At 39.6% G+C, this 15401-nt stretch overlaps 1 protein-coding gene across 1 annotated transcript in view; it reads left to right on the plus strand.

The window, feature by feature from the left end:
* The window catches only part of LOC103702060 (serine/threonine-protein kinase ATM), an 82925-nt gene that overhangs the window by 18039 nt on the left and 49485 nt on the right, over positions 1-15401 (plus strand). Inside the window, exons 11-18 of the mRNA XM_039127707.1 lie at positions 1821-1904; positions 2253-2294; positions 2461-2531; positions 7181-7229; positions 8410-8481; positions 10088-10225; positions 10343-10441; positions 10542-10729. Coding sequence (XP_038983635.1) covers positions 1821-1904; positions 2253-2294; positions 2461-2531; positions 7181-7229; positions 8410-8481; positions 10088-10225; positions 10343-10441; positions 10542-10729 — 743 coding nt within the window. The remainder of the gene's footprint in view (positions 1-1820; positions 1905-2252; positions 2295-2460; positions 2532-7180; positions 7230-8409; positions 8482-10087; positions 10226-10342; positions 10442-10541; positions 10730-15401) is intronic.

Consider the following 15401-nt stretch of genomic DNA (forward strand, 5'->3'; position numbering starts at 1 on the left):
TAGTGTTCTAATTAAAGCTAAGGGTTAGATTCTCATGAATTGGTCTCTAGGACCAATACTAGACATGATCTGGTGTGAGCAAGGTACGCCAAACCGGTACCGGTCGGTGTATCGGTGGCGATCCGAACCGAATCAGTCTCGGTTCGGGCTATACCGAACCGATACTGACCAGGTCCGCCGCAGGAGCGCTGCCCCGTTGCATGGCCTCGGGCGCGCTGCCCCGCACGCGGGGCCGGGCTTGTTTCTCTGCATGCGGGACACGCTTCCATGGGCGAGGCCGCGCGCATGGGCGTGCTTCGTTGTGTTTCCCTGCGTGCACGGGGGTGCTTCCCCTCGCGATGCCGCGCACGCGGTCGCGTTTCCCGGCCTTTCTTTTTCTTTTTTTTTCTTTTCTTTTCCTTCTCTTCTTTCTAAAGCTTTCTCCTTTTCCTTTCTTCTCCTGTCTCCTTCTCTCTTATCCTCTCTTTCCCCCTTCTCCCGCGAGCAAGGAAGGGCGAATAGAGCTCTTGGGAGGAGGGTGATCCTCGTTGAGGTGCTTGGGAGGGGGTCGGCCCGAGGCCCGGCCTCCCTTCTTCTTCTTCTCTTCTTTCCTCTTCTTCCTCTTCTTTCTTCCTTTCTTCCCTCTTCTTCCCTCTTCTTCCTCTTCTTCCCTGCGCGCACGAGCGCGCTGCCCCACACGTACCGGTGCGAACCGGTCTGGTTCGCATCAGTATGCTGCGTGAATTGGTCGGTTTTGCCCCCTTTAAGGCCGGAACCGGACCGGTCCGGTCGGGTACGTGCTGGTTCAGCATACCATGGGTGTGAGAGGTGATGTTAAGCACTAGTTATAGTTGAATTGTGCTTGTATTCCATTGTATTAAGCAATGTTGTCAAAGTTGCTCTGACTGCTCTCTTAGGTGCTGATGTGAGGTGAGTAACCTGATACGGAGGGCATACTGAGTCACTGTACCAGCATGGTATTGGTACGAGATCCAATACCGAGATTACGAACCATGGTCCCTAAGTTTTGTGGGTTTATAGGGGCAACGTTTAAATGAGTGCTTGGGACAAAGTGATTGGTGTTAGGGTCACACGTCTCCAAGTCCAACACTATGTTTTCTCATCTCTTTGCCCACTATTTTAGAGTTATGTTAGCTTTATCATAAGGGCATGTTGGTCTTTTGGAGCCATTATAGATAACATTCTACTACAGGATGCTAATTGATATACTTTTGCTTCCTTGTGTTCATAAACATGTTATGGAAAAAGTGGTATTCTGTTGCGATGTTTTGAAAAATGTGGAAAACGACATCTAATGCTGAAAATGATTATATTTAGGAAACTGAAACTTGAATAATTAATATTATGATGTTCGTGTTGTACATAGATATATAATTATTTTTATTTTTGGTTGCTTTTATTGTTCTTCTCATAAATTAGCGCCTTGTTTTCTTCAAGCAAGCATCTTTTCGGTGCATATTGCCTCGAGTAATATGGGAATCCTGTCACTTTATAGGCACTTTTTGTTTTCGACAACTTTGATCTCAAGGCTTTTTGAACCTATGCCTACCTTGTGCCAACCCTGTACTGCTTGGTACATTTTTTTTTTCTTTTTTAAATTTTGTTTGCTCATTCTTATATAGTCTTATCGAGACATGTGACTCATGTATTGAGGATCGTGCTACAGTGGCTAGCAATTGATACTGTGTGATCCTTGAATGTATTTGCTTTTATTCTATAACATATTTTCTGTAATTTTTTCATTTAGTACCTTTTTAATTGTCTGAGTCATTATTTTATACGGGCAAGATATAGTTGAGTTAATTGTTTTGGTCTTGAAGACTTTGCTAGTTAGAGTTGGTTGGCAAGATATATGGAGCTGTTTGATGCACGGACTACCTATGTTCAGCAATGTCACTCCAATTGTAAGTTTTGCTTGCCTTCTTTTGTCAAATAATTTGTTGAGGATACAATTTATTTGGTAATGCTGGTTCTTGGAATTGTTTCTGTATTGTTCACATAATTTCTAATTTTCTGGCACTATATTTTGATTAATATTTATTTTCACTGAGGCATATTTTGTGTTGGAGAAAAAGCATGCTATTTTTTTTTATGTTTGAATATTTTTGTTACCGTTACTCAGATATGTGAACAACCATTATAAGTTTCTTTGAGACGATGGCTATTTGAATGTTTTATCTGCCGGTAAAATTTAGATATGCTTTAATAACTAGCTCAGCCATGCTAATGTGGTGCACTGTGTATTAATGCAGGTAGATGTTGCTTTGACGCTACTCAGCAATATGGTTTTGCAAGTGAGTTGCCTTTCCCTAATTGTGTAATTTCCTTTGAGATATTTTTGAAGATTAGCTCTTTAGTATCCAAGAGAAAATCTTTCCAACTTTTTGTTATGTTTCAGCAGCTAATTTGGACTCTTGGACATTTTAGGTTCTAGTCATACCTTTTCCTTTACTTTTTCAGGATCCAATCGGTTTAGCTATTGTTCCTCAAGATATGTGGGATTTGCGGATATTTAAGAATATGCCATCATCGTATGTCTTCTGAATGACTTATATATATTCGTTTCAGATTGCTTTCTTTGTTAGCAGATGATGTTCAGGATTCTGGTTTGATTTCTGCCTGTCTTGTTATAAGACCTTTTAACACTAAGGTTCATGTGTTTGTTTGGTTTCAGCTTCTGTACAATACTTATTTATACATCCATGAAAGAGCCAGTTTCCTCCTCTTCTCCTCATTCTTTTATTTCATTCTCTGATCACTTATGGATATCTTCTAGTTGGATTACTGTTTTGAGTACTCATCTTCTCTAGACATGTTTCTTATTGCATTCAGAAACTTGTAGAAATCTTTTGACTGACTTCCTTAAGGAGAGCATGCATTCTTGCATGAGTTTAAAATATCTTTTTTGTAATTTACATACTACCAACCATAATTTTGACCTTTTTTGCATTCGATTCAGTTGATATCATATTTAAAACTTATGAGGATGTAACCTTAAGGAACAAGTTTTATGTAGAAGATTGTTAAAACTACTTTTGAGCTTTTCAACTTAATATTCTTCCATGAGGAGTAACCAATTGCTTATTAAGTTCCAAATACATAGGAGATGAAGTAACTCCTTTAGGATGTATGGCCATCATCTTTAGAAGATTTGGCATATTGGCTATTGAATTAGAATGCCCATCATTTGAACATGCACTAGCATCAAGGTTGCAATGACAGAGATAAATATATAGCAAGGATTCAAATGTCATAGGAACGGGATGGTACCTCTGATGTTGTACTGTTCCAATAGAAAACGGACATTGATATGCCTTGCAAGATGCTCGAACCACCTAGAATTTGTGCCCTGCACTATCGATAGGTACCGGCTAGTTCGGTCTAGTACCGAGCTTGAATTGATAGGGACCTGATTTCAAAAAGTAAAAAAAGAGTTGGGCTCTCTCTTACTTTTAGGGGCTCCCATGGCTTTTTGGGACCCTTTTGAGCAAGAGGAAGAGAGAGGGATAGAGAAAGAGGAAGAGAAATAGAGGAGTGGTGGAGAGAAGGGAAGGAGGGTAGTGCAATGGGTGATGGTGCTAGCACTAGCACTCTATTGTTACACAAAAAAAAAGAGCAGCCTAGTGCGTGAGGGCATGAGGCCCAATACTAGCACTAAGGTGTTTCGAACCGGTACCAGTAGGCATACTGGTGGCCTATCGAACCGGTTCATTGCTCTTGGTACCGTTTCGGTACCGGGCCCATACCGAGAGCCAGAGAAGATGAGATGAAAGAGAGAGCAAGTGGGGGAGGGAGGGAGAAGGAGAGGCCTCTCCCGCCCGCGGAGGGCCGTGGGGGGCCGGCGGAGGCCTCTCCTTCTCTTTTTCTTCTCCAGCTCCGGTTGGGTTCTGTCGATACGGGCTGTGTACCGTTTTCCACGGCTGAACCGTACCGGTCAGGGTCTGGATTAGTACGGTACGTGCTGAACCGGCTGGTACGGGCCGGTTCAGCATACCATGTAATCAAACACCAAACTAACTTTAACATATAATCGAAAAACAAGATTAATTAATATTCATTTTAGACATCAAAAATTTTTGAAAAACAAAAAACAAAACAAATGCATCCACGTATGGTATCAGTATGCAACATCATACCTTGAGTTGGCATGGTATGGATCGATAATGTAGCAATCTATGAGAAACCAGTACCATGGTTGGTACTGGTATTTAAAACCTTGATTAAGAGTGATATACTTGTCAAATTTGACTCGGCACTTCCCTTGAATGTTTTTTTATTTCTTTCTAAAGTGTCATTAGGCATTTCAATTGTAACATTGAAATTTCATAGTTAAATGTCAACATAATAATAATGTGTTATTAATTTCAAGAGCGATATTGAGGACTATTCTTACTTGCAAACATGCAAAAGTACGAGCACTATGAATAACTTTTCTACAAGATCTTATCATAATTATATAGACTAATGCTGGTATTGGAATTTATACAAAGTACAAACTTGAAGTATCACCTTTTTTGTGTTAATCCTTAAAAGTCAAAACTATAATATTGAAAAGCATGGGGATTGACACCAGGTTAATCTCCATTGATCAATAAACAGAAAATCAGTGAATCCGTATTCTTTGTTACCGGTTGTACTTATTAAAATGATAGTGAATAGTAATGCCAAGCGTCCTTATCTAAGATGATGTTATTTCAAGTTTTTCCATGCCTTTTTATGGCATCCATTTATGTTACTTTATGTCTTCTTCTCTTTTTTCCCTAATTTGCCGACATAAACTAAAGTACCCTTTTTAGGGAAGTCCCCTTAGATCTTCCCTATACATGCCCATGTCAAAATAATCAAGGTTTTAGTACCACGGGATAGGGTCGTCTTGGTTTTCCTATGGAACTGGATGCCCCATGTCTCAACACTCGAGATGGTGGATGTCCCTATCCAATCTCAGTCGATTTCTTGACTTGTCTTGTCCCGGCAATCAAGTTGCGGGATGCTCTGCTATCCTACGATCATTTAAAACCTCTATCTCAATCGATTCTAGATCACTTCATTTTCAATTTGTGTAGCTCTTATAGCTCCTTAAATATACCTATTTGATTTGAGCAAGGTCCACCGTACTGACCTGTACCGACCATACTATACCGATAAGGTACCAAGGTTTGGCAATATAGATCTGAACCGGTTTATACCGGTCTAAGACAAACAAAACCATCTCGTATTGTCCATTTTCCGGCGATACGGTGGCTAGGAGTGAGAAGAAGTGTTGGAGGCCTATCTTGGTGTAGATGCGTACCGAACCGTATTGATAGTACCATACCGAACCGATAATTTACAGGCTAGGTTTGGAACCCTTGTTGCAGCCCTCGAGAAGCTGGAAAGTACTCATGTGGTGTTATCGGTACCCATGTTGTTTACCTTGGTCTTGGGTTTTCTCATTTCTAATACTCAACTTGTTTTCTTTTACCGTATTTGTTGTCGGACATTCTGTGCCATATAGCATCAAAATCCTTATTGCTTTTCTATAAAAAAATTCTCTTTAAGTTGTCAAGGTGTGCATCAATCACTTAATACCACAAGGGCACTTTTCCGCTTTATCCAACCAAATATGATCGTAGTACACGTCTTCATCCATCTTTGCATTATTTTCATAGAACATTCCAATTAATGGAACTACTTATTTGTGATTTCTCTTGTCCTAATCTTATTCTTGCTTCTATTTTCAATAAAATTGCATTCCTTATATTCTATCCTTGTTTAACTATTCTAAGTTCTAACACCCATGCTTTCAGCTTTCTTCCATAATTCCAATTTAGCATTAATCTTTTTTCCTCTCATTATTCAACAATATTCATATGCAATTTTGCATATACTGCATACCATGGTAGATCTTCTTGAATATTATCAATAAGTTTATTTATTATTGGCATCAAGACTCAAAATGCTCTTGTACAAAAACAATTCCTTATGCTCGCCATTGATGCAGCATATTTTTTATCATGAGGTCTCTCCAAGTTGATGAAGATCATGCGTAGACTTTTTATATTTTCTTATATTTTTCTATTGTATGCCTAAGAAGTTACCGTCCATTGTTGACCTTTTTGTCATTAAACCTAATTAGTTATTTGAGATTGTCATCTTTTTCTTAATCTTGCATTTGTTGGTCCTTTGCAGGCTCGGCAAACATTAGATAGCCAATAAGAATCTTAACTTTGTTTTGTCACTATGTGAGATACTTAACTTTGTTCATGGATGGCCCTAGATTATTTAGTACTATTTTTTTTTTCATTGGTTTAAAAGCATTTGCTGTCATGCTAAGGTGTCCCATTTTAGTTTTGTTCCTATGGTGAGTATGGGAGTAATGAGATTCTAAGTCACACCCAGACATATTGCATTCAAGGGCCATTTAGTGGTTTAAGCATGAAACAATATGAACTCATCTAATTTATGACTTTTTAAATTTTAAATAGTGGAATCTGATTTTCATATTTTCTGTTCTCTTGGTCTTTTTAGTTTGATGAGCATTGGAAGTCAACATATTTATTTGTTATGTTACGACTATTGTATTTTTTTGATAGGATATGCCTTTTGTTTCTATGCAACAACTGTAGCAATGTAATTCGCTGTTGAGATAATGAGTTCATAATTTTTATTTTTACATTCAGTTTTAGCTAGTACATTTATTACTCATCTCAGCTTCATTTTTTAATCTTGATGCATCTGTACTGTATGGTTCTTCATAATTTATTGTTTGCTAGTATGACTATCCTAGGTCTCAACTCCCAGCGGGACGCCCCACTGGACATCGAGATGGGGTACGGTCCAGAGTGTCGGGACAGGACCGTCTCGCCATGGTCCTAGCATCGGCATGTCTTGTGACATCTCCTGTCTCATGTGTCGAGACGACGTGGGATGGGCACACTCCTTTCTATGGGCAAACTGGGATAGCCCCGTCCCATGGGATTTAAAACCCCTATGACTATATAATACACACACACACACACACACACACCCACCCCCCCACACCCACTCATGATATGGTAACCTATGTATCCATCGGTCTTTCTGGGGGTGCAAACTTGAAGTTGCTACTTATTTTTGCATATCTATTAACTTAGGTTTGCCATTTTCTTATAATTAATTTTGTACCCTTTTTGTTGCTCCATTAATTGCATACTTGCTGTAGGTCTGCCTTGTATTTCATTGCTTGCTACTTCTCAAGATCAGGTGTTCAGGTATTCCTTTTCTTCTTGTTGAACAATTTCATGATATAATATTTTATTGAGTCTATTGTTTATTTGGGTCACTAGGCTGTTGATTAATTTAGAGTTTGTGTTTAGATTCTGTCATGAGACTGTCTTTCGATTGGTCTTATTTACATTATAATAATGCTTTGGAGATGCAAATAATTTCCTATTTACACCCTGCCGTTTTTCTTCATCATCCATGCTCTTCCCAAATTCTAGGTGAATTTCGGAGGGTTGCTCCCTTGATGTTTGACCTTGAATTATCACATATTTAATAGGCCTCCCTGCCTGCCAGGTGGCCTTCTGTGTTTTATTGGGGGCATCTCTTTTCGCTTAAGTTGCCCTTGTTGGCCCCCATTCTTAAAGGCTCGATATCTGGTCAGTAGCTGATTGTAACAATTTTTGTGGTGTACATGTAAACCCTCCGGACATGGAGTATGCTATACTCATTTTTGATGGAATAGGCACTGATAATGCTGATGATGATTTGAATAATTAGATTTTGTTAGTAAGACAAAACTAAGATCAAATTGGAGAATGATGGGCAAGCTTGAAACCATAAGACTACGATATAATATATGAGAAGTAATATAATGAGAAAAAGACAGGTTGTGTCTGTTTGAATATTTTCATGTGATTCTGAATTGGATTATTATTTTTTCTATAATGAAATTAGAGAGGATCTGGTACCGCTTGATTTTCAGTCTTGCGAGGGTTGATCCATCGTCTCCTACCTTTTTATTGCCCAGTACGAATGGCTGTTTCTGTGGATCAAACTAAACTCTTTGAATCCATTAGTTCTTTTCTAGTGCTTTGACAATGCTATAGGTATCTGGATAAGATTCATCATGTTAAGGATGTACAAATGTTGTAATTTGCTGTCTTTGTTATGAGTTGTGACTGATCTAGTATCCTTGTGTTGTTAGTCTTCTTTTTTTTTTGGATTTCATCAATAATAGTAGCAAACATGTCTTTTTCCCTTTTCTTTGTCCTCCTCTCATCTGTTTCAAAGCTGTTTTTCCCCTAGTTTGTCCTTAATCTGTAACTTGGTTAGGTTCTTTCTTTTTTTGATTCTTCTACTCAAGAAATTGCCAATTATTTGTTAAGTTTTCAATTTTCCAGTTTATTATTTTTAACTTAATGTATTATTTTCTTTGATATCATGCAGGGTGATCTACGAGATGTTTTGTATCTTAGGAGAAGTCTACTAAGATCAGTCTTGGAATCAATTAACTTTAAGGTCATCTTTCTTAAATATATTTGGGAGCTTTAATTTCTTCAAGTATAGTTGTTTGTTCATTTCCTTTTGCTATTTGTAATGTATTTTAAAATAGGTCTTTTGGGAAAATGCATTTTCTTGATTTAAATCATTAGAAGATTGGTGCAATAGATGCATATTTTATCTTCAATCATCAATGTGACTTATAAAGAAGATTTAGAAATATACATTGATTTTTATCACTAGAAAGCTGCTTCTTCTATGTGGTGGCTGATGACAATACTTGTTTTTACAATCTGACTTATAAGTTTTGGATCACTCATCATGAATATTTTGTTGTTATATCCTACATAAAATACATGCATAAATATCTATATTGTTTGTACTTTGTAGCTGGTGCAGTTAATTTTTTGAGATTTTTGATTTGATCTCAAGCTCTTCCTTTTAAAGTGTTGTTTTGGATTTTGTTAGCCATATCTAACTTCTGGGAAAGTTTATATTCATGTTTGGTCCACTTTTGTTTCACTATTGAATATAATGTTGGAAATTCTTTTCAACCAGTTCTTGGTTTGATAGATCCCCTGAACTTGTAAACATCTTTTTAGGTGAAATGAGAAGTAATTTGATTGTGTTAATTGGGCACTTGTGGTGTGACCATATGCAACTAATATTGTAATTTGATTGGCCTTTTTTTTAACCCTGAATCCATATAAAGCATTGTAGTATTTTTTTATTATAAACTATCATTCTCCTTTAGACAATCATTTTGAAACTTGGTGGTTTTCTTTTCATATTGAATCCACACTATATTAGTGTTTTTATGTGCTTTTAAAGATGATGTTGTAGTAGATTAGACAAAGTGTCAAATGGGTGAGGGGTTAGGGAAGATTTGATGGTTTTGGATGATATTTTTCTATCAAGATTCTGATTTTAAGATATAAGGAACACAGTAACTAAGCAAGTCACAGGAAGCTCCAAATTTTTCATGCCCCCTATGTTGAATGTGAAGCAAGATTAAGCACATCCTCATCAACAAGCAGATTCATATGGTCAATACTGTATGAGTGGCACCATCAAGGATTTAGGTACAGATTGTTCGGCTTGGTACCGTCAGTGTTGGGCCATTTCAACCACAGGCTAGCACTTGAAATTGCTATAGGACACTGGACCCTTTGTCGGTGGGGATGTCTCACTCATTTCGATCTATTTGGCACCAACGTGTAACTTAATCGGGTTGTTTGGTTTTTGAAAAGGTTGATTAGCTTTTAATAGATGATTTGGAAAAGGTTGAAATAATATCGGGGGTGGCCCTAACCCCAAAGTTGGAACTTGCAGCAAATTAGAAGCTATGAGTCGGATGTCAAATTGTTGGGATGAGGATTGATGGTTACAGGTGTTTTAATTTTTAACAATTGGCTTTTGAAGATTTAGTATGTCACATGGACCTTGCTATAAGGAAAATGTTAAAGACACTAGTATTACTTTTTGTGGATATCATCTGGCTCTTAATGCAGTCTCAAGCTCCCTGGCCCAAAAGATATTCCATTTCTTTGTTTAACATCAAGTACCATTAGTCGCTTTGATGGCAATGCCGCAACATTAGTAAGTAATATGTCTTAACTTGCAGGAACCTATGTTTTTCAACGAGCAAACTGTCTTGCTAATTATGGAAGCTATTTTTTCTCTTTCCACTGGTTCCTCTACTCTTCTGCCTTATGCTGGAGCTGTATTTGTTTCTTCAGAGCCTAATGAGGAGTCAAAGAAGGTACTGTTTAAGTATTTAGTTTAGGTATCTCATTTGATATGTTAATCTGATGATCTCTTGGTTTAAATGTGCATGATGCCGAGCCTAAAACTAACTTGCTAAATTAATTGGTGGCAGCCTTCGTTGACCGAAGAAGGGGACCATGGGATTGTAGATGAAGTTTTAGATTGTTCCGTGGAATCCTTAGCAGAACTTGAGGCAGAAAATTCCATTGAGGTGGCTTGTGCCCCCCCCCCCCCTCTTTTTTCTTCTTGTTGTTGTTTATTGTTGCTATTGATTGACTTTATGCTTTTAAATGGTCATGGTCTTATTTTAGGTGAAAATTGAGCATCATCATAGCATACGTCTTCCTAGGCAGATTAGCCAACCATTGATTCATGAAATGGAGGAATATATTACTGGTTTTGTAACATCAAATGTAGAGTTTGATGAAAAAGCTTTGTCAGATCACATGTATTCATGCTCGCTTTTATGCAATTGCATCTACGGTTCACTATTGAAAAGGTGAGATCTTTTTTAGATGTACTAATCTTACATGTACTCTCTTTGTTTCTTTCCTACGTAACATTTTGTCATAATCATGCCTTGATTTTATATTATCAAATACTGCTAGTGGTGTAATTGGATTCTCTTGTTGCATTTAGAATTTTGTTTCACATAAAAATAAATTTACTTAGTTCCTTATCTTTTTTCTGTAATATTTTATCATTGTTTTCATGAAATTGAGAAATCTCTGCCGCTCGTTCTAATCTTTGTCTGCCCTCTTTTATACAATTACACTCACACAACACCATTCTGTTCTTTACCGGCACTTAGGGCTACAACTCAGGGCAGCTGGGTTGAGTGAAGGGAAAACCTTAATCCAACCCAACCTAGTCTCCGGTTGGGATATCTAGCCCATCCCCATCTTAAGCTAAATTTATGTTGGGTTGGGTTATGGGGGTTGGGTTGCACCATGTGAATCTGATTAGACCAGGTCGAGTAGGTACTTTAAGATAGGAAAATGTTTGGGACTTTTTGTTTGCTTAATACTTGATAGATTGAGGTTTAAGTTCTCAACCATTTTATCATTTTCAATGGTACACATATCCATAGTTTAACGCGATTAAATATAAGTTATATAAATACATAAGTAAATAAACAAATAATATGAATTATTTGTTTATTTATATGTCAGTTTTGGTCAGGTTTTGTGGGGTTCAGGTTGGGTTGAAGGTCAACCCTAACCTAAGCCTTTTTGAGATTGGATCAGAATTTTTGAACCCAATTCTCCGTACAAAGGTTCGCTGTACCAGCCCGAATCGGACGGTACCAAACATACCGTACAGTACCGGTTTGGTATCAGTACTCGGTATGGGTGGCATACTGACACTTGGTATACCGAAAAAGATCCCATACCATACTAATACAGTGCTAGTGTGGCACTGTACGGGTCCGATTCCCTACTTCTACCATTGCTTTGCCTAAATTTTCCAAAAACTATAGTATTTTGTTGGTGCAGTGGAGTTAATTTATAGTAATTGCAGCCACTATTTGCAAGATATGCTAGAAAACTTCCCAACGACTCCCGTTTGTGATTTCGTTGCTTTGTTTCAATTTTTTTAATATATATATTTTTTACATAATTTTATATATTTTTTTTTCTCAGCTGGGCTCGGATCTTTCTTTTTGTTCTCTTGCTTGAACACTGCATTTATATGCTAGTAGCTGGAACTTTTCTAAAGGTCATCCGAAATATCTTTGTTAATCATTATTCCAACTGTTCTCTATCCTTTCTACTTAAATAAACGTTTATCGGTCTTATCAATTTTGTGGTATTGTAATCTATTTCTTACACTGAAATCTATGCGAATTTTTCTGCTTCTGGTTGTTTGTTAACCATGACATTATTTCTTACAATGCAGGTCACAATAAACTCGAGTAGGAATTCATCTTTATAGCAAAACACACTACATACAAATTCTTTGGATATTTTCTAGAATTTGTGTTAGAACACTTATATCAATAGATGTTTATCATATATTAAGGTTAAAATATGCAAGCTTCATAGTGGAATAAAATATTTCTGCTGGTATTTTTATATATATATATATTTTAAAAATCTCAGTTCTCATCCATCGTATGTTGCTAGCTCTTGAGTTATTCTCTTTGGTTGCCTAGGTGAGTGCTAGTATTCTGCATGAATACCTTCATATGTGATTCTATTACTGATATTTAAAAAAATGGGGGTCAAGGTTGAACCCAATTAGCTTGCATGAGTCAACTGAAACTGTTAAATGACTCTAGGAAATCTCCAAGTTTGCCTCTTTTTAATGAGAGATGGAAAATGGTACTTTGTAGTAAGCAATAAAGTTATTTTTCACAATGTGCAACTTTACTGCATATTAGTTTCGTTTACTTATCATGAGCGAAAAGATAGGCAAATGTAATATTTGATTTTCCTTAAGGTTCATGTCAGCCTTTGACTAATGGTATTGAAAGGGATATATGTTTTAGTAGGATTAGATGATACTGGCCAATTGACTTATCATTTCAAATATCAATTTTTTAGAGATATCTATTTGTTTTGCAATGTTATATGAAAATTGTTGTTTAATGAGAGTATAGTTTCTCTTTTCCTATTTATAAGTTAATTTTTATTGTGATTACTTTTGTTGCTGCCGGATGCGGATCGAAGTTGGAGCGCAGCTCGGATGAGTCTAAGATCGGCTGGAGACGAGCTGAGCAGGCTAGTTAAGGTGTCATGCGTTGGTCTCCTCAGGGGATGGTATGTAGGAAGTCCGCTTGTCGGAACGTTCAGTGAGAGACCCTCCGATGCCTAAGTCAGAATAGATAGACGACGATATGGAAGAAAGAATTTTAGCAGAGTGTGGTTCTGATATTGCGTAGTGTGTCATACCTGAGGTCCCTCAGACTGTCCCTTTATAGGGGAGTTAGGTTTGTCGTTACGTGGGTCGGCGTGTTGTGCACCAGTTGTCAGGTAGCGGCGTGGGCGTTAGCCCGCATTGGCGATGTACGGCACCGACCGCGTGCCAAATGCAGAGCTGCCACAACGACCAGTTGCTGTCACGACAACCAATTGCTAGGATTGTCAGTTCTTGTCGGCACGCGTCGATAAGCCCTTCGGCCAGAGGCGAGTTTGCTCACCTCGGTTTGTCGGCTCAGTTGGAGCCGAAGTTGTCTGAGGTCGACTTATACCAAGGTCGCGGAGAGGTCGGTCTTGTCCAGGTCGAGATATCCAATATTTCTTCCAGCACTTACCTCTCGCTTTCAAGGCTGAGCTGCATTTTAGTTTGAGCGATGGAAGTCGCACTGTTATCTCGACCGAAAATAGAGCTGTTGTCTGGGGCAATAATTATATTGATTAGTCTTCTCGAAGTGTCACCAGATTCGGGCCATCCCGAGACATCATCATTACAAGGCTATCCCGTGGCTTCATCATTGCTGTGAGACTCCGAGGAGCCATTATTGCAGCGATCCGGCGGATTGCTTGTGCCGTATCTCGAGCTGACACGTGGCTCGATCCGCATGGGTAGTCGAACCGATGCTTCGATTAGGGCCGTCCGCACCTCTTTATTCGGGTGGCCCTTTTCTTCAGTTTATACTTTTTGGTTCATTTGCTTTTTCGCCCGAGTGCTCAAGTGTCTAGGCTCCTGAGAGGCGCATCGACGAAGTTTGTCATCTCCGGCTCCTGCGTCTCCTTCACTTCTCTATTTCCAATGGGTGCGCATTCCCTGGTTGCTCGGCCCCTTCTTGTCTCTTCCCCGTCTTCATCCTTTTTCTTTCTTCCTCCTTTGTTTCTTTGTTTCTATGTGATTTCCATCATGAGTGAAGTTGAGGCCAATGCCTCGGAGGGGAGTTAGTCATTGGACCACTCTTCTCGGGCTTGGCAGCCGTCACCTTCGACTGAGCCCGAGGCCCGATCGGGCTCGAACTACAAGGTGTCCGTCCTCACAAGAGGAGATGGACCTCTTTCGAGCCCAGTACTTCGTTCCTCTCGAGTTCGTTTTCGAGCTCGCCGGTTCTAGTGATCGGGTTACCAGACCTCCCCCTTCTCGACTCGACCTATATGAGGAGCCTCTAAGGGCCAGGTTGAGACTTCCTCTTCATCCCTTCTTTGTCTGGCTGATGAGAGTTTGTTGCCTCGTGGCGGATTCTCATCGGCTTTCTTTCCATTTGCCTTCTCTTGAACATCCAGGCCTTGGTCTTGCTTTTTTGGGATACTTCACTCCGAAGAGGCATCCTTGGGACATCAGTTGGTGGTACTTTTTTTCTCGAAAAGGCCACCAGCTGATCCAAGGTACTCCCTTTTCCATCCATGGATGGAAGGGGAAGTTCTTCGTCTCCTTCGAGCAGCCATGGCGGTTTGACATCGGATAGACGACATCTTGGAGAAATTTGAATCAGCCCCCAAGGTTGTCCGACGATGATCAAGGGGCCTTAGACAAACTCTTCAAGTCTGAATCCGAGATTCCTGCTCTGCAGGAGTTGTTGTTTGAGGAGATGCTAATCAACACCGGCCTGAGCCTGCCCGACCCCTAAGGTAAGCTTTTTACTGGATTTTTTCTATCTTTTCACCTTGGAACATTTTTTTCTGACCTTGTCCTCGGTTTTGTAGTTGTTGCAGCCAAAGTACGCGGAACCGACCGAATCGGCGTACCAGTGAAGATCGGTACCGGTTTCGGAACCGGTACCAAACCAGTTTCACTTAAAAAAAAAAGTGCGGACGCGCACGCGTCCGCGTTCGGCCACAAAGTGGCATAAAAGCCCCCCGCATGGGCTCGTTGCCCCGCGCGGGGAACCGCAAGCGATTTTCTGCGCGTAGATGTGCGGTTCGCACCGCGTGGAACGCGCGCAAGCGCGAGTCGGGGACGCGTTTCCCACTCGCGCCCGCGCGCGCGGGCCTCTTTCCTTTTTTCCTTCTCCTGTTCTTCTTCCCGACCCTTCTCCTCCTCTCCTTCTCAAACTATCTCCTCCTCTCCTTTCTTTTCCTCTCTCCTCTTCTCTTCTCCTCTCTTTTTTTCCTTCTCCTGCGAGCAAAGAAGGGGCCGGAACCGCACCAGAGAATGGGTGATCCTCGTCGGCCCTAGGGAGGTCAGCCCGAGGGAGGAGGTAGGCTTCTTCTTCCTCTTCTTTCTCTTCTTTCCTCTTCTTCCTCTTCTTCATCCTCGGTACC

The sequence above is a fragment of the Phoenix dactylifera genome, chromosome 6, assembly GCF_009389715.1.
Source record: "Phoenix dactylifera cultivar Barhee BC4 chromosome 6, palm_55x_up_171113_PBpolish2nd_filt_p, whole genome shotgun sequence".
NCBI classification, from domain to species: domain Eukaryota; kingdom Viridiplantae; phylum Streptophyta; class Magnoliopsida; order Arecales; family Arecaceae; genus Phoenix; species Phoenix dactylifera.